Genomic DNA, 21,553 nt, shown 5'->3' with positions numbered 1-21,553 from the left:
TCAAGACAGGGTTTCTCTGTGTAGCTTTGCACCTTCCCTGGATCTTGCTCTGTAGCCCAGGCTGGCCTCGAACTTCACAAAGACCCGCCTGGCTCTGCCTCCCGAGTGCTGGGATTAAAGGCATGTGCCACCACCGCCCGGCTGCTACCACCGCCCAGCTGGACGCACATTTCTGCCGTCATCTGACAAGGTAGCCCTGAGCCAAGAGCCGTGAGACTCTCTGCTCCCCAAGAAGAATTATCCTACTCCCCCCAGAAATAACAAAAGCAATACCAAGTGGATTTGAGTATTTTATTTATAAATGTACATTTACTATAAAAGCTGTTGCATTTTAGACAACTTTTCATTTTTAATTTTTTTTAAACTATTTCTCAGAGGCATTTTTAGAATAAATATTGTAAATGGAAGCTAGTGTAATTGATACAGAATGTTGCCCACCCAGAACAGGAACATCTTTTGGATGGACTCACATCAAAAGGTGGATTACTTCGGCTCACTGAATCTTACGCCGTACACGGTAACTAGAATACGGGTCATGTTAATGACACTACACAGAAAGAAGGACAGATGTTATGAAAGTTTGCTAGTGAGAAACAGAGTCACCGTTCTTGTTCTTGGGAAGGAAGCATTTGGAGTCTGCAGGGGAGAATCAGCTACAGTCCCCCAGGAACAATAAATCACTCACTTGCCCCGTCTGGTTTATAAACAAACACATTTACATTATAGCTCCACACAACAGCGCATTTTTTCCCTGGGATCTCAAAGATTATTTGAAGAGAAATAGATCATAGTCTTCTATGCTGCCTTGGAGAACAACAAGATCTAGTCTGCCGAAGCTGCCATGTAACTGGCCCTAAATGAAATATAAATCAAATAGAAATAGAAACAGTTGGCAATTAGAATTTAGAAAATGCTGGAGATTATTCCAGGCTGGTGACTAGTGTTCATTACGGGAAAGCATGCTCCGCCTGGGAATGGGGCTTGATTCCTCCTGACTCCAGTCTGGCTTCAGTACATGTACAATGCGTCTCACTAAGAAATATGTAAAAACGGCTTTGTGAAACCAGAAGAATGTGCAATACTCATGTGCTCCTGACAGAATGGATGGCCTCGCGCACGGAAAAAGTATTCTATAAAAGTTGCTTATGAATGACCGTATTGTACATGTTTTGTGCATCGCTTCTCGTAAAGTACTCTGTTAATATCATGCAAAGTGTAAACATCCACATTATTAAAATAGTTAATAAAACATGCAGGTGCTTCATCAAAATATTGGACTTGATCTGTACATTTTCAAAACTTTTCTTTTTCTTTTTAAATTTTTCCTTTTTTTATTTGTCTTTTAAAATCTTTTATTTATTTATTTTTTTCTTGTAAAGCAGCAAACACCTTTGAGAGAACTCATGGGAACCGGGAAGTGACGTCATTTCCCTTCGGTGTTCTGGATCTGCCATTCATCGCTATGTGCAACAGCTTTGCATTTTCTAAGGCACAATTTTGAATGAAATGATGTGTGAATTTCAATCCAATAACAGCTCGTCCAAATGACAAAGTGGTCAATATGCCTCCAGCGGCCAGGAGATGCCTGCACCTATAAAGAACCCACATGCAAAGAACCGTCTAGCTTGGAAATAAATAATTGCTAGCCATACTCCGTAAGACACAGAAAAAATTATTGCTTTACATAACAGAAAAACATCTACTTGCTCTCTCTCTATGCTACATTAGCCTACTAGGAGTGTATCCATAGTCTACATTCACCTAACAGCGTCGTTACTTGGTTGCCATCCTTTTAAGGCAGAATAAATAGTTCCCCTTTCCCCAGTCTTAAGGAAAACAGCCTGGAGAGCTAAGTCATGCTGGTTTTAGCCACTTCATGCCTGTCGCGTCCAGCTGAAACTTATCACATAGGGCAGAGAAATAAACCACATCTCCGCAGGCATCCCTTTCTAAACTCCACGGGTCAGGTCCAGAATTCTTGAGAGCAAAGAAGGCGACGTGGGAGAAGGAAGGTGCCCACAGGTCCACGGGAGTGGGCAGGGCACCGTCCGCCTTGGTTGCGGCCGCTTACCGACCAGGCTGCGGGCTTGTCACGCCGCCGTGCCATCTGGGCTCTGTGAGGATCGACTTAATGCTTCTCTTTGGATACCTGGGCGTCAGCCCCCAAGGCAAGCTTGCAGGCGAAGATGAGATGTGCCCATTCCTAAAGGTAGACTGTCCTCGATGCCTAACACCCACATCCTCACACCAAGCCCTCAACAAGCCCTAACCCGGTGCTTGGAGAAAGCAGGCGGTCCACGCCTCAAGGCTACCACTGACACACGGGCAGGGTAGACTATCCTTCCTCACAGATTTTACAGTAAGTCTGAAGACAACGGCTGGTCTGTTTCCCTCCTGCTTCTTCCTACCTTTGGACAGTGTCACAGAGGGGAAGTCTAGCAGTCTGGAAAGGGCTCTCTTCATTTGCTGGACCAGCCTCTATTAATGACTTGACTTCCAGGGTACACAAAATCTAATACTAGCAGTGGGATAGTTTATTGGTAGGATTTCTGCCCCCAAAGGTAAGTAACACAAATGTTCTCAGGAGTACAGTATATACTATCAGACTAGTGTCTTTGCATTAAAAAACAAGTTACAGTTCAGAGTCAGAGCTTTCTGGGGTGTCGAGTTTTTCTGAAATGCATTCACTTTATGCTCCTGTCTTACGTTGGCATGTCTTGCACTTCCTGAAGCTCAATTCTGTAAACATGACATGTTTAATTTCTAGAAATACTAAAACACAACAGGTTTATTGCACCCTTTTGCTATTTCCCAAAGAAGAGAAAAACAACTTTTCAGCCATAAGTCTCTCTGCCCATGCTAAAACCGTTTTTTTTTTCCCCCGTTAACTGTTCAGGATCATTACAATGCAATATTCTTTTGTATATACTGTGCAAATGCAGAAAAAAAAATCAGCCCCCAACCAGAAAAAAGCACAAACATTGTGCTACAATACAAAAGAGCAGATACCACCTTGTAGCAGAATCTCCCAGAAATTAGATGAATGCTGAGAAGCCCCTGAACTTGGGGTTTAATTAAGCAGTTGCCAAGGGACACCCTTAAAAAAATGATGCTCAGTGATCCAGAAGCTCCCAACCACATCACAGTGTTGTAGGTTGGCCAGCACCTGCGGCGAGAAAAACAGAAACTTGGGTTAGTCTCATTCCGTATGTTTCAAAACTCTCAAGTCAGCAGCCACCCTTGCCAAAGTCTCTTCCCACAGGAAGCGGAGTCTTGCCCCCCCTGAATGCTTTTGGCATCATCTCTGGGCACGGAATGTGGCATCCCATGGGTTTTTGTTAGAACACAGCTGTGAGCTCAGCCCCACACAGCCAGGTGTGCAGGTGGTACCGATGCTTCAAGCCTGATGTAAGGACTCTGGATTTCCCCTAAACCAAAAGACTCCCCATCAAGCTTTCCAGTTTGTCCTTTGGGACACATTAGCAAGAACTTTTTGTTGTTGTTGTTTTTTTTCTTTTTGAGGTCTTAGGTCAAAGAATCAGCCCACTGAAACTGGAGGAATCTAAATGATCTAAAAAAACAGACTGCTGGATTGAACAGGTAAAATACAGAACACCTAATAAATCTGACTTCCAGATAAATACACATTTTAAACGTGTAAGTATATCCCATGTGATATTTGGGACACACTTGTGCTAAATCTGGAGCATGCAATATATATTGAGAGAATGATTATATATCTGAAATACAATGTGAAAAGTTATTGTTTAGCTGGGTGTACCAGTGCATGCCTGGAATCTCAGTACACGGGAGGTGGAAACAGGAGAATCAGAATCTTGGCTACACGGTGACTTGGAGGTCAGTCTGTTTGTGAGTTTGACTATCTCAAACCAGGCCACTCCCCCCCACCACCCCCCTTCCCCATACAGAATGGGGCACAGGACACAGCACGGTCGGATCCTTAGAACCCAGGTGAGTAAGTTTAAGATGATGACACACACTTGCAATTTCAGCAGTGGGAAGGCAGAGACTGGCAGATTCCTGAGGCTTGCTGGCCAGGCAGCCTAGCCAACTTGAGGCACAGACAGACAGACAGACAGACACACAGAGTGGACATCATCTAAAGAATGACAACTAAGGTCACCACCCCTGGCTTCCCATATGCATTTGAATTTTGTAAACACACATACCAAAAAAAACCAAACAAATAAAAAAACAAAACAAAACAAAACAAAAAACCCCCCAAAAAACAAAAACCTCCCCAAACCAACCAAAAACAATAACAAAAATGCATGGCTCTCTGTGAAATTCAAGTTTCAAACACTTCATTGAGCATCTTGTATTCTACCTGGTCACCCCATCTAGGGAGGGTTAAATTTCGAGTTCTTGTTGAAGCTTTCCCAAGGTATCTTCTTCATTTGAGGCACTCCAGTCATGATGAGGCGAACTTCACATTGGAAAGGCCCCGGGGGAGTTTGTGCTAAGTGCATTTCACCAGAGTGAATGATGGGACAGAATGCCATGTACGAAGACGGCCATCCAATGCCCAGGCGCAATCGGCACCAGTTAAACATGTGATGGCTGGAGTCCTGACGGGTAATTGGCTTTGCGCTCTCATTCCCATTTACATACGAACTTAAAAACTCCCTACGTGGCTTTTAGGGGCTGCATTTGAATATGCTTTATGCCATTTTTCCTCCAACAGAAAAAAAGTTCATTTAAATGTGACTAGTTACTTGGAGAAAAGAGGATTAAATATTCAGGTTTCATTATTCCACAGAATGAAGTGATTTTTGCTTTTGTGGAATGCCTCTGATGTAAGCCATATTTTCCATCAATCCATCTCCCTTCTCAATTCAAAGCAGGATTTTAAAAAAGAAGAAAAATCGCTGTCAGCCATCCTTCCCCCACGCCACTTACATCTGGGGATACAGTCAACCTGTCAAGTGTATTTATAGTTCTTCAGCTAAATGATTCCTACCCCATCACATCATTCCCGAGTACATTTATTTCTTAAGACAGCAAGGAGAGAGAGAGAGAGAGAGAGAGAGAGAGAGAGAGAGAGAGAGAGAGAGAGAGAAGTACTCTTATATACCCTGGTCTTTCCCCTTGACATGTGTTCATTTAATTAAAATTAGCCTAAAATGATACAAACATTTGTCTGGAAAAAAAAATCATGGGCAAGAGTTAAGAAAGCTTTGCGGGGGAAAAAAAGAAAGAAACTGGAATGTATGTGGCTATTATTAGTCAATCTTAAAACATATTATGAAGCTACAACAATTAAAACCACACAGTCATGGAACTTAAGTACATTAAAATATAATCATATATCCAGAAGCAGACTCAAACTCACAGGGAGCTCAGGAGAAAGCTAGTATTTCATATTAGTTAGAAAAAAAATGATTATGAAGTAATATTCATGCCATGGGCTAACTTACTGAATATCTGCCTAATTTTTATCTCCAAATACGTTCCTGAGAATCACACATTTACAGTCTGAAGGAAACTTTAGGGTAACTTTCAGCTAATCTTGTTTATACCTTTGGAACAGAAAGCGGTGCTTTCCCTGAGTAGGACATAAGGCCCAGAATTTTAAAAGGCAAAGAATTTGTATGTTTATTTAAAATGAAAGTCTTTTGCATGGAAATAAATCACAAAGTGAAAAAAAATTAGAATTGCAGCATGCAGCAAATGTCACACCGGGAAAACGTCTAACTTGCAAAGTCCTTCAACAGAGCAGGTTCCGGCCAGAGGAACAAAGGACAGAGAACCACATTACAGAAAAATAAACACAAATGGAGGGAAAAAAAACCACACAGGGAAAGAGGCTTAAACTCAGAATTAAAAATACGCCTCTGGGGCTAAGGGGAAGCCTCAGATGGTAAGTGTGTACATACAACCAGCTGCGTGTGGATCCCCAGTGTCCACACAGAAGCCAGACATGGTAGTGGCATGTCTGTATTCCAACACTGGGGAGTGGGGTAGAGACAGGTGGGTCTGTGGAGGTCGCTGACCAGCCAGGGCAGTTGAAACAGTGAACCTGGCGGTTCAGTGAGAGACCCTGTCTCAAAAAGTATGATGAGGAGTGACCGTGGAACACATGTGTTGCCGACCTCCACTCACACATATATTGCACACACATTTACACCAAACCCATACCCACCTGCTACATATCTAAGGAATACAAGCTCCTCCCTGCCTAGCAGAGTGGGTTTTTCCATTTCCTTTTTTCTTCTTTTTTTGGTGCTGGTTCTCATGCACACTAACCAAGCACTCTGTCCTGAGCTACACTGACAGCCCAGGGGTAAAAGTTTAACAGATGATCATCTGAAGAGTTGCTATCAGCAGAGAAGAAGAGGGAGGATCCCCATGCACTCTGTACGGAGGACTCGTTTGTTTTCAGATAATAATCAGGCAAGATGTCTGAAGCTGTCAAAAGCTCATGCCTTTTAATACAATGTTGCCTCTGCTCAGCATCTACCCATTGGAGATGGCTTCACATCTTCATCCAGATATACACAAGGATGTTCACAGAAGTGTTTGGCCACAACCGGAGTATCCACCCAGAAGACATTCAGGGGCAATGCTGAACACAGCTATAATAACAACTCGGTACAGAGCCCAGTCCATCTGTGGAGTGAAGCCGAACACATATGCAGCTAGATGCAGCCCATGTACAAGTCCGTGTGCAAGCCCATGTGTAAGCATGTGTGCAAGTGCGTGTACAATACACAAACACCCATTCCACCCCTGCCCTGAAGAAACCACGGGAAAGGGGTAGCCTCAGACAGACTTGGATTCCAATGTCGTATGCTTCGGGACTATTCAAAATGTCACTTGTTTATTCTTCTGCATGTCACAGATGCAGACACCGTGAGCAGAGAAACCATTGGGCACCCTGCTTTCTTCTTAGTGTTTCTTAACCTTCTAAAAAACACAGTATTCTATTTTGAGAAAAGATAATAGCACTCTCTCTCTCTCTATGTGAAAATGATGGACACACGGGATCTACACATACGAAAGTGGAATAAAGAGACCTAGCATTTGATACAACGAATATGTGCTAATAAAAGGGAAAAAAAACCTTATGAACAAGAAAAAAAAATCTCATGTGTAGTCTACCTTCAAATAGCTTTCTTTTTACAGAAATTGCTCCAGGAATTCTCTGGCTCTTATCTTTAGTTGGAATTAAAAACAGTTAACGCCCTTTATATTTGCATGTGTAACGGAAGTTCTTAGCCTACAGCCAGAAGCCTTATTCCAAAGGAAATGGCAACAAATCACCTAACTCCCCAAAAGTCTGGATGAAAAAACGGGTCACTGCCACCCAGAAGCAGGTTCAAGCTTGTTGACATCTTTTGCTAATGCTCAGATACAAAAGCAATTCAGCTCCACAGTGCTCCGTCAACAGTCCCTTACTCCAACAGCGCCCCCTTCTGGGACTATGATTCCAATCCAGCCTCTTGCTGAGGTTGAGAAGATTTATAAAGAATGATGGGGGAAATCACTTTGAAACCTGTGGGAAAAGGGCATTCCTTTCTAAAACACAAAAACAAAACACACAAAAGCCTAGTTTTAAAAAGTACAACCGTGCGCACGCCTTTAATTCCAGCACTAGGGAGGCAGAGGCAGGTGGATCTCTCTGAGTTTGAAGCTAGCCTGGTCTACAAAGAGAGTTCCAGGACAGCCAGGGCTACACAGAGAAACCCTGTCTTGAAAAAGAAAGAAAGAAAAGAAAAAAAAGTACAATTATTATACATTGCATGTGTATGTATGCATTTATGTATGCAGGCATTCATATTCATGAGATGTACTGAATACTGCTTATACACCTCATATAGGATACAAAATCTGACAATTAATGCCATGTGTAATCCATGACGTCAACAGTCCCATTATTCAACGATAGCTCCAGCTGGAACTGTATGACTTCAAGGTTTATCACAGATCCAAACAATCTGCATTCGATTTTGTTAACAGGATCTATTTCTCTGTATTTCTTAATGCACTGAATCTGTAGCTATAAATGAAAACCATTTAATTTTTTTTTATTCTTATCCTCCAATCTAGGAGCCAGTGATATAATTTCTTCACTGACTTTGACAAATAATATTTTTGAATTTCGGACGCCATTTCTTCCGCGGAACTGGTGAGTTTGCACTAAAAGGTCTCCTGCTGTTTACGCCTCTACTTAATGAGGACTGGGCCAGCGAGCCACCAACCAGTCCGGTTCAAACTGTCTCAACAGTTAGACAGCGGCGCCCCCTGGTGGCTCCCGATAAAACACCCACAGCCAGCCAGTTTTTGAGATCTTACTGTAGGCAAAGGTATGGAAGTGGGCGGGGCCAGAGAAGTAGGAGCTATCATTTTGCCTTTCAATGAACCTTCAAGTTCCTTTAAGAACAAAACCGTATTCTGTAATGAAACCCCTGGAGGGCTCTGCCGTTGCCGAGTGGGCACTTACCTATCAAACCCCGGACAGCTGCTCTCCGAATTCCACCTCCTCCAGCAGCTGCCGGCCTCTGCAGACAGGCTTGACCAGGGGACAGTGCTGCAGAAACTAGCCCTTCCTCTGCCTCAATAAGGTCCCTGCAGTATGCTCAGGTGGGTCTCTCAAACCTGCCTATGGTTCCACCTGCTGAGGAGCTCACACACTCCTGGGTAAGAGTCGTGTGCCCACCGGAGCAGGAACTTCCTGTGAGGAGCAACTGCCTACTGGCTTTTTATTTCTTCGACCCCCATCCTCAGAATCCTCCTTCCAGGGGTAGGAAATGCCAACTGGAGGCAGAAAATAACTGAATCCACGCACCAAATCCCACAGAAGAAGTGTGACTGGGGGAGACATTCTCTCCATACTCACTTCTGGATCGCATGTAGCAGTCGGTGCAGTTTAGGAGACCGTTGCGAATCCTAACATCCGTCCCACTCACTGTATCTCCGAGCTGTCCTTTACAAATGCCACACTACAAGGAGAGAGGGGACAGAAGTTATGACATTAGGGAACCGTGTCTGGAACCTGCTGCTGACTGTTTGTGGTGGTTTGAGTGAGAACAGCCCCAGTGGCTCATTTGTTTGCATGTTTAGTCCCCAGGTGGTAAACTGCTTTGGAAGGATTAGGAGGTGTGGTCTTGTTGGAGGGAGGTCTGTCACCGGGGGTGGGCTGGGAGGCTTCCAAAGCCCACATCAGGCACAGGGTCTCACTCTGTCTGCTGCCTGTGGTTCAAGATGCAAAGCTCTCAGCTACTGCTCCAGGCCCATGCCTGTCCACTTCCTGCACTGACGACCGTGAACTCTACCATCCTCTGGAACTGTGAGCCCCAAATGAAAGGCTTTCCTTTGTAAGAGCTGCCTTGGTCATGGTGTCTCTTCACAGCAACAGAACCGTAACTAAGACACTGCTTATGTGACGCACGCTGGGATACTCCCACGAGCTCCCTGTTCACTGAGCATCTATTATGGGCTAGCTATGGCACCCTAAGCCAATTTATGGCAGTAAGTAAAATATATTTTGACCATTTTATCTTAACGCCTGTATTTTACAGAGAAGGACACAGGTTGAGAGACACTAACTGGTTTGCCCTGGGGTTGGGAACCTGGTAAGTGACATTGCAGTGACTTGAGAGCCCTGCTCTACTGTTACGATGCACAATTTCTCAACGGAGATAGAAGGACCATTTCCAACATATTACACCCTACTGGTTTTAAACAAACATGCAGCCAATGGACATCAGTTGGTACTTGACTACTAATAATCTCGGCTTTCCGGAACATCCCACCAGAGAATTACTAAGGAACACATTCGGTGGTCTAGTTCCACATTAGAGGCGTGGTACTCAGGGTAATAAATTCCCCGGGTATGGAACCCCCATTAGCCGAGTAGTTTGAGAGCAGAAATGAAATGCAGGAGGCATCTGCAGCAGAGGAGGTGGCACGGGGGTCCCTCCAGGTGCCAGCCCCTTGCAGAGGTTCAGATGCAGCCTCTAGTCCATACTCTAAACTAGCCAGGTCCCAGGGACACAGTCAGCAAACAGGCAGACCTGCATTTCACTGCGTTCTGTCTGACTTGTGAACTCCACTGACTGCTTCTTACACTAGGGACAAAGGGAGGGTTTTTTGGTTTTTTTTTTTTTTTCATCCCTTACAAGGATAGCATAGCCAAGGATGCTACCAACGAGAAAGAGGGCAAAATCCAAAGAGAAAAAGAAAATGTAGTAGCATCATGTAGAGAAAAGAGGACTCAGATATTCAGAGAGAGAGAGGCTTGGCTTCAAAATCAATTACATCCACTTGAAAGGTGCTCATGAGTCGAAAGAGAGGCTGGGGTGTGCTGATAGAGTACAATTCATTCATCTGATAGCACACCAAGTATGACCGTCTCCCCTGCCCCCAAGTAGCAGGAGACCTGGCATTAGAAAGAAGCCAGGCTCCTTGGTGCACTGTACTAGTCCATCTAAAGTATTCATTGATACTTACCCCTGTAGATGCAAAGGAAAACCGTGGCCGTTGAGGAAGACAGAATTATTACTCTTTTATTTTATTTTATTTTTTTTTAGTTTTTTGAGACAGGGTTTCTCTATGTAGCTTTGGAGCCTGTCCTGGATCTCACTCTGTAGACCAGGCTGGCCTCGAACTCACAGAGATCTGCCTCCCGAGTGCTGGGATTAAAGGCTTGCAACACCACTGCCCGGCCAGAATCATTACTCTTATGGAGCTCACTGTTTATCACAGCAGCTGGTAACTAACACAGCATAATGAACAATAAGGACTCAGAAAGGCTACCTGGGATTCTTCAGCAAAGGCCACTGACTGGCTGGATGTGGTGGTGTGTGCTAGTCATCTCAGCCCTAGGGAGGCTGAGGCAGAAGGACCGTGAGGGTCTTGAGGCCAGCCTGGGCTACACAACGAGACCTTGTTTCACACAAAACAAAACACACCAAGGAACAGCAACAACGGAACCACAGACTTAACCCAGGGCTTCGCAGAGGGGGCCACCATCTAAGGTGACAGACATGCTCTCTCAGAACACTGAAATCTTACAGCTAGCCACTGCCACTCACTGGGCAGGAAATATTCCACTAGGGCAACACCTAAAACCTTGTCATAGGAAATTGTAAGAGTTAAAGAACAGCAAAACTATTTCAAATAAATCCTTAAGGCCCCACAGACTCTGAGGCCCTGCTGTCTCCCAGGGTCTCAATCCCGACTTCCCTTTGGAACATCCATTGTCAGCAACAGAAGTATGCAAAGACAAATTGCACAGATCTATTTTTCTTCTAGAAGGAGTTTTCTTCCCAGAGAGACTCAGGGCTGCTGAGCTGTATCCTTAAGGCTGGACTTGACCCACACATCTGCCTATACCACACGGGGAGAGGTTGCAAAGTTACAGGAGGGATTTCTCAGCACAGGACACGACCTAACCCCTGACATCAGCTCAGAGAGGAGAGTGCTGCGTACATACCCTGAAACACTGGATGTGAAAGTAGAGATTCAGGGTCTCGATGATCATGGCGGCTCCTTTACCCAAAGCAAGCCCACAGGAGGAGCACAGCTTCTTCCCACTTATAGACCTGAGTCAAAAAAACAAACAAAAAACAAAACAAAACAAAAACAATCAAAAAAGACACAGTGAGAACCTTGGCTCATGCAACAGGCAACCTCATGCAAAAATGGGAACATGGATTTTAAAAAAATGCTTAAACCATGAATAAAATGAGGATCCCACACTGACAATGAACACAGAATTAAGCAGAGCCATACACTGCCAGCAGGGCCTAAGCTGAGGGTGATGGATGGCGTGGTGCTGAATGTGCTGGGTCTGAGCACCTTGAGATGATTCAACATACGTATCATGTTTACAGAAGTCCTACAAAGACACTCAGATTTAGCTTCATTAAGGTCCCAATGTGGCCTGAGCAGTCTCCATTGCCTTTCCTTTAAAAGAGTCCATTGTCATGGGAGAGGGGGACGCTTGTGGAGGCCTCAGGGATTGGGTCCCTGCTCCTCCGAGTCATGGTGTGCCATCAAGGGCTCGCCTTGGGTCTCCCTTCTATCTACACAGGGAAAGGGTTGGCCATTCTATCTCTACTGTGTCTTCCAGAAAAAACACCGTCTGCAGGAATGGTACGTGCTTTCTGTCTATATCGTAACCTCCTGGGACTGAACCCAAGGCCTGCCTCTACCTACAGCCCTGGACACTGTCCACCCACAGGGGCTAAACTCAGCAGGTCCCACCAGGGGAGAGGGCAGGGTCAACTGCCCACCTGCCACCACAGGGCTGTCCTCTCAGGACAACGTTCCCATGATGCCCACTGCTGCAGAGCCCTAGGAGAAATTCACAAGTATGCATTGCACAAAGGGACAGAGGAAACAGAAGGACAGACGTCGGAGGAGGAAGAGCTGGCCTCATCAAACACCATCAATTAAGATTTCCCTCTCTCTAGCCATGAAGAGAAATCCTCTATCAATGAAAACCACTGAGCCCTTAGTCATTAGCGCCTGTGACCGACAGACACCCAGGCAGCTTTGAAAGATATCATGGGGACCGACTAATGTCCAGAGACCTCGGGAGAGCCGGAAGAGGATGAAGTTTTGTTTCCCAGCTTCTTCGCGTCTCTGGAGGAGCCAGCAGCCCATTACCCTCGGAGGGCTGATCATCTCGGAGGCAGAGGCCCTGCTGTAGGAGCCCACCAGCTGTCTGGTGGGCTTTATTATTAGATTGCCTGTTCCACACGACGTCATTAAAACCTAATGGCCACGGCCAGCACCACCCAGCTGACTTTTTCTACCCCATGCGGATGAATCTGCAGGCAGATGGAGATGTTTTCCTGACTCCTCCCCTCTCTGGGGATGAGGGGTGAGGGATGAGGATGATAAGCCTCTCAGCATCACTTGGCAAGCACTCATCTGGCCAGAATTAGGCCCGTTAGGTGCTGGACCACAAAACAGCCTCCGAAAGGCTCGCTGACCTCTTATACCTGTTTGGCGACTGGCCAGGAGGGGTAGGAGAACATGGGGACAGGGGCCCGGCCCGGAAGTTCTCTCGAGGGCTTTTCCTGTAACATGGTAAAGGCGCCCACAGTTACAAGAAGTTAACAGAAGCCACAATAGAAGACATTTTAGCTTAAAACTAAAACAAAAGGACCACAAAGGAGTCTCTTCCTGGCGTCTTTGCTTATTTGTTTTGAGATAAGGTCTCACCATGGTGCCCAGGCTGGCTTGAAGCTTCCTCTTCCTCCTGGCTCAGCCTCTCAAGTGGGGGTTAGGAACATGTGCTACCACGCTTGGATTTTGTCTATTTTTGTCTTTTTGGAACAAAAGTAGCAATTACATCTGGCAGGAATGCCCACGTATGTAAAATGAAAACCTTAGTGGTACTGCTGCTTAGAAAGGAGAATACTGGTGAATTCTCCTTCACTTCTGTTACGGGGCTGTTACCCATCGACGCTGCGGAGCAAGCTGTTGTTGCATGCCGAGTTTAATATGAAAACTACGGCCTTTGTGGGATTGAAAGATGAATAAAGACAGAGGAGGAGATTCCTAAGGGCAGCCCAGAAGTTCAGGGGAGATTTAAAAAAAAATTGCTTTATGGCAAAGACCTTGCAAATAACAAATATCACGCAGCTGGGGTCACGTGGCCACTCAAGCAAACAGGAAGCAATTTTCAGTGCCACGGTTCCTGCCATGAAGGGTGGCGCTGAGACCCTTTATCACTCATTAGGTCACAAGAAATCAGAAGAGCCGCCATCTGATGCTGCTAGCATGTCACCCGGGGGCAGGGGCTGCTTAGGAGCCAGCCCCGTGTGGGATCAAGTTTTCAGTTTTGAAAAGCTCGTTTCCTGAGTGAAGAACCAGTTAGGCTACAGAAAAGACCAAGGAAAGGAAAAGAAGCCCACCGAGGCAGACAGAGGCAGAGTCCCTTGTCTCCTGGCTGCTTGAGGATGAGATCCTTGGAGGCCCTGCTCACCGGGCCCTCCCACCTCAGGTGGCACTTGTCTCCTCCAAAAGTCACATTTTCCAAGTGTCAGCACCGTGGCTTGAAAGAACAAAAAGGCTGAGAAGCACCCCAGTAACCACTGGGAGTAATCTCATCCAGGCCATCTGAGCTCCTGCTGATCCCGGTGCCACAGATACCCAGCCATGAAAACCGGAGCAACCCAAGAGAGAGGCAGCGGCGCTTCAATCCCGTGTCAAGGAGGAAGGGAAGCTAACGGGCATGCTCATGACCCACACTGCAGTGCTGGGTATTTACCAGGCCTGGGAATCTGAGGAAGGTACCAGTCTCATTTCCACTTGATAATGAGGAAACTAAGACCCGTGCCCAAGGTTCCGGGTAGGTAGGCGGCAGCAGACAGACTCTGAACCCACACAGTCCCGATCCAAGTGGAATGATTGCTAAAGGAATGAATGGCGTAAGTGTGATGCGGCTTAACTGTGGTCTGAAGCTGTGAGCCCTTTGTATATTCCTCAAACACGTCACCAGTCAGATTCTGTGGGCAAGTTACGTAACTTCCCTAAATTCTTCATCTGAAAACTGGGATTATCAACCTCGTGACATTATTGGGAAGGCTCACTGAGAGGAAGAGTTTTAAACGCTTAAATACCTATTATCCCCAAGTATATCCTTCAAAATGATTAAATGGAGACAAAGCACAAAAATGCTGCTGCCACCTTACACTTCTCCCCCATCTGAGTCGATACAATTGTTTTGACACAGGAATCCCACCTCCGTCTTTCCCATTTACTCACTTCCGCCTTTCACCCGGAGACTCAATCTGATGATTAACGTTTTTATCCAGGGGCAGGGTTTTGGGCTTCACATCTTCCGACACGTGTGATGATGGGTTTGATACCTGAGGACTCTGAGGTGGATCTAAGACCAAGGAAGGAACATAAACGGTGCTCAGCAAAGTCACTTTGATACCTGGTAACACACCGCCCTTTAAAGCGCCGATGGCTTCCGGTCCTCACAGCCATCCTAGGTGGGCCGTGTTGCACACGTATCCCAGTCTGGTTTGGCAGAGTCTACCCCTCAAGAGGATTTTGGGGGTTGGGGCGGGGTCATGCTCAGTGGTAGAACTGGGACATTTGAAGAATGCACGGTTTCTGATAACTTAAAGGTTTTTTTTGTACAGTCATCCTTTGATTAAAAAAATTCTATTTTCTGAGTATGGGTGTTTTGCCTGCACGTACATCTGTGACCCCCACACGCAGGCAGTGACATGGAAGCCATACGAGGGCGTCATATCCCCCTGGATATGGAGTCACTGACAGTTATGAGCTGCCATAGAGGAGCTGGGAACTGAACCTGGGTCCTCTGAAAGGGCAGCCACTGCTCTTAACCATTGAGCCATCTCTCCAGCCCCTCCATTTAAGTTAAAAAGAATTACATTTATTTATTTTGTGTGTGTGTGTGTGTGTGTGTGTGTGTGTGTGTGTGTAAAGCACATGCCACAGGGGTGTGTGTGTGAAGGCCAAAGGACACCTTTTGGGAGACGCTTCTCTCTTTCCACTCCATGAGTCTTAAGGAGTGAACTCAGGTCATCAGGGTCAGTGGCAGCCCCTTCTTGCTGGGTCATTGCGGGAGCCACAAGCCTCCATTCTGTAAAATGCTAAGAACTGTTCAGGTCTCACTGAGACCCCGATGACCTCGTGTAGAGTCTGGTCACACGGTGGGAGTTTATGTGTTACGTATTTAACAGAAGCTAGGGTATGGGGCTCTTAGAGAGAAACTTGCCACCAGCAGAGGTCAGCTCTGGACAGCATGAAGGATTTAAATGTTAACTTAAATGTTGGGATTTGTCTCTCCATTCTTACCCTAAGCTAGCTGGGGGCTTGTACCATAGTGTGTGTGTGTGTGTGTGTGTGTGTGTGTGTGTGTGTGTGTGTGTGTGTGTGTGTGTGTGTATGTGTAGCCGCTGGTCCATTCTTACCCTAAGCTAGCTGGGGGCTTGTACCATAGTGTGTGTGTGTGTGGGGTGGGGGGGGGGCGCAGCCTCTGCCTCCAGCTGCTGGCCCGTTCTTACCCTGAGCTAGCTGTGGGCTTGTAACACAGTGTGGGGCCCCAGCCTCAGCCTCGGGCTGCTGGTCCAGATGGATTCCTTTTGACATGGACTCTTCAGAGTGAGCCGAGGGCCCTTGAGTTAGGCTGCTAATGCTAAAACAAAGAAACATACTTCAGAGTAGAGATAACAGCAACCAGATCAAACCTACTGTTTCCATACCCAGGGACACAGAGCTAGCAATTGCAATCTAAGGAAAGGAATAGACTGTTTATTCTTTTTATTTTAAACTAAAACCATTATACAATACTATGCATTTTTAGTGCCCATCTATTTAACAAAGTCAAGAAATGATCGTTTCTGGGGTCCTCCCTGCCCACTGGGCTCTTCATGCTGAGTACCTCTAGGGAGTGGACCTGAAGCTCCCACATTTTCACAAGAGAGCAATTATTATAAGTTTCAGTTGGAAGGCAGGCATGGTGAAGCACACCTGTAATCCCAGCACTCAGGAGGCAGAGGCAGCAGGATCGGGAGTTCGAGGCCAAACGGGGCTACACAGTGAGTTCAAGGCCAGCCTAGGCAGCAAAGAGATATACTATCTAAAAATAAACAGATAAATAGATCACTGGGACCACTTCACTTGGGATCTCTGCAGCCTTGGTTACTTCCTCAGCCTTAAGGAGATGAAAGCACCATTTCTGGTGACCATGAGACCAGCCTGGAGAAAGCAAACAGCAAATCCACAGGCAGGGCCTGTTTGGAGAACTAGTGAATGATCACGCAGGCACACGGGTGTGTTTCGGGATCCTTCAAACCTTCCTAACAGCTCACTCCCCAGACTCTGAAGTAGTGTCACCCGGAAACAGAGTTGCTCTTCCAGGCCATGCCCTGCCAGTCAGACTTGGTGCTCAGAGTCCGATGCCAGCAGCCCACTGAGTGCAAATCCTCCCCAGAACCCTGCTCCCAGCCAACTGCTCACCTTGACCCATCTATGACACCCGGACACCTTTCTCATTTTCAGGTCCCTCTGGGATGCTGTACATGTGTTATAGGTGCATGTGTATTTGCTGACACCTATCTGGGATCTCACGCCCCTGAGGCAAGCATCTGTTTCTTAAGCAGGATGCTGCCAACTTCCTGGGCTTCCTGTAGATTCCTTCCAGGTTAAGCAAGAGGTGCACTGATAACCTGCAGCCCAGAGTCTGCTCCAGTCTGAGGTACTCTGTGTGTTCTGGGGCTTCTGGGTTCGTTTCTGGATCTCCCGTGGAACATCCTAGAGTTCATGCATGAGGTGACCACCCACAACTGTTCTGACAAATTGGTTATCCTTCACATTACCACTCACATCAGTGAGGACACCCACGGCCATGCTCGGGTCCACAGTGAACCACGGTAGGTGAGACTCAGGACTTCAACATCTTTCCTCTCTGGTACATCCTCTATTTCAAGTAACTGAAAGCTTGAGGTTTGGGGTCAACAACAAGCTTCTTTGATGATTTATACTATTTTCTTTATTTAAAACAGGTCTCCCTTATTAAACTTTTTACATCATTATTAAAACATTCAAACTGAATCATGTGATATGTGTATGATGTGTGTGCTCATGCCACACCATGTATGTGGAGGACAGGGGATGATTGTGGACTTGGGTCTCTCCTTCAACCTTTATGTGCTTTCTAGGATCACACTCAATTCCAGGCTTGAGTAGCATGTGACTTTATCCTCTGAGCATCTCTCCACCTATTATATTTAATTTTTTTTGAGGTATGCTTTCACTATGTACCCAAGGCTAGCCTCAAATTTATGTTCCTTTTTTCTCTTCACAACTGGCCTTGCCTGTTAAGTCCATATATTCCAGAGCACAAGGACACAGACTTCAGAGCTGTTATAGCATGTTTAAACAACACGGACTGCATCATTAGAGATCTTTTTAAAGCAGCAGGACCACCTTCCTGGGAGGGAATGGCAGAGCTCAGCTTTGGAAATTCCCGTGGACGGTCTGGGATGGGCACATACCTGTCCTCCTCTGGTGGACCACTTTCCCTAGCCTTGAGCAACGAGTCACTGTCGTTCTCCTGGAAAGGTGGCTTCTGTCTTCTCTCTTTTTCTTTGTCTTGACAGCTTTCCAAGTCCATCTTATTCTGATAGAAAAATTGGGATCATTTTGAATATAATCTTTAAAGACACTAGATGACTTTTCTATCTGACCGTGAACTGCCTGAAACCACCCCTAATGACTTGTATCTGACATGGACTCTCTGAACCCACCCCCAGTGACTTATATCTGACCACGGACTCTCTGAAACCCACCCCCAATGACTTCTATCTGACCATGGATGACCTGAAACACAATCCTTTCCCTTTCTTTTCTTTGAATAATGAAAATTTTCTTCCATATTTGCTCTAACTTTAAAGAAATTATTACTATGTACTTCCTGTACAGTGAATGAGACTCACTGTGGCTTGCACATACGCACACAGTGTGTTCTGGTTATAGCCACCCTGCTCTTCTACTTCTGCACTGACCCTGTTTTACCCGTCCCACTGTCTACAGTTCAAAAAACAGTCTTCTAAACTAACAGAGCTCAAGGATTTCCAAACACTTGGAATAAATGTGCAGTTGAGATCTTCCTAGAAATTATCACAAAAGGGATGGGTCCAGAAACCCCCCTTTCCCAACAAAATGAAGTCATGGGACTGCTTACTTCAAGGACAGATGGCCTCTGAGCTATTTTACACGTCTTGGCATGTTTCTAGCTAGTACCCCCATCACTTTACTTGGGAGATGTGGGGCTGACCAGCCTTTACAGGTTCTCTCCACCCTCAAAGACACATCAGGTTCATGTGGAATTGGGGGGATAAGAAGCTACTTTATGGCAGCTGGAGGGGATATACTGGGGACATGTCTGCTGCTGCAGAATGATGCAGAGGGATGCACGGCACAGTGGGGAGAAAACGCATTGGGGGCCTGCCTGCAGCTGCGGACTGATGCAGAGGGATGCACGGCACAGTGGGGAGGGAATGCATTGGGGGCCTGCCTGCTGCTGCAGAATGATGCAGAGGGATGCACGGCACAGTGGGGAGGGAACGCATTGGGGGCATGCCTGCGGCTGCGGACTGATGCAGAGGGATGCACGGCACAGTGGGGAGGGAATGCATTGGGGGCCTGCCTGCGGCTGCGGACTGATGCAGAGGGATGCACGGCACAGTGGGGAGGAAATGCATTGGGGGCATGCCTGCGGCTGCGGACTGATGCAGAGGGATGCACGGCACAGTGGGGAGGGAATGCATTGGGGGCATGCCTGCGGCTGCGGACTGATGCAGAGGGATGCATGGCACAGTGGGGAGGGAACGCATTGGGGGCATGCCTGCGGCTGCGGACTGATGCAGAGGGATGCATGGCACAGTGAGGAGGAAATGCATTGAGAGCATGCCTGAGGCTGCGGACTGATGCAGAGGGATGCACGGCACAGTGGGGAGGGAATGCATTGGGGGCATGCCTGCGGCTGTGGACTGATGCAGAGGGATGCACGGCACAGTGGGGAGGGAATGCATTGGGGGCATGCCTGCTGTTGCAGAATGATGCAGAGGGATGCACGGCACAGTGGGGAAGGGGCGCATGGCTGTGGAGGGAAGAGTGATGCTTGAGTCAGGCAGAGAGAAGGTTCCAGCACATGGCTTTACTCCTGGAGATCCTGCCAGTCTGTCTGGGAAGATCTGGCCAGGGCAATGACTCCTGCTCTGTGGAGGGAGCTTAGGGTTTGGCGACAGCAGTGTAGGGGCTGCTGTGGCTTGGGATGAAAAGCCAACTCCGGTTTTAAGTTACTAAGTGTGATGGGAAACCTGTTGAGGTTACTGACGTCAAACTCGGTTTTCAACAGTGGTCTCACCGGTGTCCCACTGCCTTCCGTTACAGAGGAGGAAGTAGACAGCTGGTCTGCAGAACTTGAGGAGAGAGTGAATGGGACCACAGTGTCTTCAATGATCTTACGCTCCTAGGGCAAAGGCGGGGATAAATGAAAAAAAAAATTAAATCTGTCAAGAGAAAGAAATACATTAAGGAACTCCGGGAAAAGAAAACTCATCAGAACATACACAGATAAGCAGGGCATTAGGAAAATTATTTTTCCATACAAATCAAGTTAACACCAAGTGGGCAGCAGTTTAGAACTTTGTACTGAATTTACGAACACCAAGTTTAATTAGTGTCACGGAAGAACACAATTAAGAAAAACTACTGTGGAGCTGATCGGTTAAGTTATTGCTGAAGGTAAAGTTCCCAACAATATTGACAACAAATTTCAGATAACAGACACTTTAGATAGCCTCCTCCAAACTCTGGGATGTGGCCTGTCCGTGTTGTTAAAACATTACCAGGACAGCTCTCCTCCACAAATTCCTCTAGCACGGTGCAGTAGCGGAGTCAACAGTGAGGATGCATGTAGCTTCAGTGCTAAAGTTATCCTTCAAAATGAATTCATTACTACCAAACACTCTTGCTGCAAGGGAGCACACACACAAAGTAACACGTCGCTGTGTTTACGTTACCTAAGACAGATCAAGAGTCAGACAGGACTGGAGAACAGATGTGATTACAGCGGCTTCTTGAACATGGTTCAATCCCTTCCTCCTACAATCCACGTGGGGTGTGTGTGTGTGTGTGTGTGTGTGTGTGTGTGTGTGTGTGTGTGTGTGTAGGGGTACTGTGGTCTGTTGGAACCGGCATGATGTGGTTCTCTTTCAAGAGACCGAAGGGACCCCACTTCGAGCACAGAGTGTCAGACACACCCACCACCAGCACGTGCTGCAGACGCAAAGGGAGGAGACAGACTTTGCGGAACGGCGGGACGGGTCACGTTCCTCTTGGCGGTTTCCTACCTCCTCGTAGTACCTGCGTTCCTCTTCCTCCACCTCCTTCTGGGCCTTTTCCCACTCTTCCTTCAACTTATCTTGCTCCTTCTGGTACCTCTCCTGTCATGGGATGTCCAAAGAACAAGTGACCATCGCACTCATCACCGGGGTGTTTTCCCCTCTTCTAGAGCAACACAGTCTTTGAGAGTGAACATTTGGAATCTAACGCACGCATATCAAAAAAAAAATGTTGGGTATTATGCACACAAGTCTGGTCTGTGTGGGGGATGGAATGAGTAATGTCCCCCTTTGGCTCATGTATGTGGACATTTGGTTCCAGTTAGTGGTGTCGTCTGGGAAGGGTCTGGAACCTTTAGGATGAGGACGTATGTCACTGGGGTTGGGCTCTGCGGTTTTATAGCCCAGTCTCCCTTCCTCTTCTCTCTCTGCTTTCCTGTGTGTGAATGAAACGTGACCACTTTGCTTCTTGAGGGCCAGGCAGGCCTCCAGCTCCCGCGGCTCGCCTTCCCTACCATGATGGGCTGTAGCCCTCTGGAACCATAAGCCAAAATAGACCGTTTCTTCCCTATCTTGCTTTTCATCAGGGTATTTTTTTTTTAACACAGAAACAGAAAAGTAACTAACATAGACATTTAAAATCCCATGGGAAGCCAGATTTCTGCTGTTATGTTTTGTAGAATTTC

The 21,553-nt window shown here is 46.6% G+C and overlaps 1 protein-coding gene across 11 annotated transcripts in view; it reads right to left on the bottom strand.

Annotated features, from left to right (window-relative positions):
- Nucleotides 1-277: 277 nt before the first annotated feature.
- Limch1 (LIM and calponin homology domains 1) overlaps nucleotides 278-21,553 on the bottom strand; it is a 321,480-nt gene continuing 300,204 nt past the window's right edge. For 5 of the 11 annotated variants that reach the window (XM_052735049.1, XM_052735052.1, XM_052735047.1 and 2 more), the window contains 9 exons: nucleotides 20,877-20,969; nucleotides 19,889-19,993; nucleotides 18,015-18,139; nucleotides 16,023-16,153; nucleotides 14,746-14,869; nucleotides 12,966-13,052; nucleotides 11,459-11,567; nucleotides 8,861-8,963; nucleotides 278-3,166 (listed from right to left, as the gene is read on the bottom strand). In XM_052735049.1, coding sequence (XP_052591009.1) covers nucleotides 3,141-3,166; nucleotides 8,861-8,963; nucleotides 11,459-11,567; nucleotides 12,966-13,052; nucleotides 14,746-14,869; nucleotides 16,023-16,153; nucleotides 18,015-18,139; nucleotides 19,889-19,993; nucleotides 20,877-20,969 — 903 coding nt within the window. In that variant the 3' untranslated portion in view covers nucleotides 278-3,140. The remainder of the gene's footprint in view (nucleotides 3,167-8,860; nucleotides 8,964-11,458; nucleotides 11,568-12,965; nucleotides 13,053-14,745; nucleotides 14,870-16,022; nucleotides 16,154-18,014; nucleotides 18,140-19,888; nucleotides 19,994-20,876; nucleotides 20,970-21,553) is intronic. The other 6 variants (XM_052735048.1, XM_052735054.1, XM_052735056.1 and 3 more) reach the window with 2 other exon arrangements.

This window comes from Peromyscus californicus, unplaced genomic scaffold, assembly GCF_007827085.1.
Source record: "Peromyscus californicus insignis strain IS unplaced genomic scaffold, ASM782708v3 Scaffold_13__1_contigs__length_99412109, whole genome shotgun sequence".
Taxonomy (NCBI): Eukaryota; Metazoa; Chordata; class Mammalia; order Rodentia; family Cricetidae; genus Peromyscus; species Peromyscus californicus.
The sequence above is the reverse complement of the archived record's forward strand: the minus strand, read 5'-3'. Positions and strand labels throughout refer to the sequence as shown.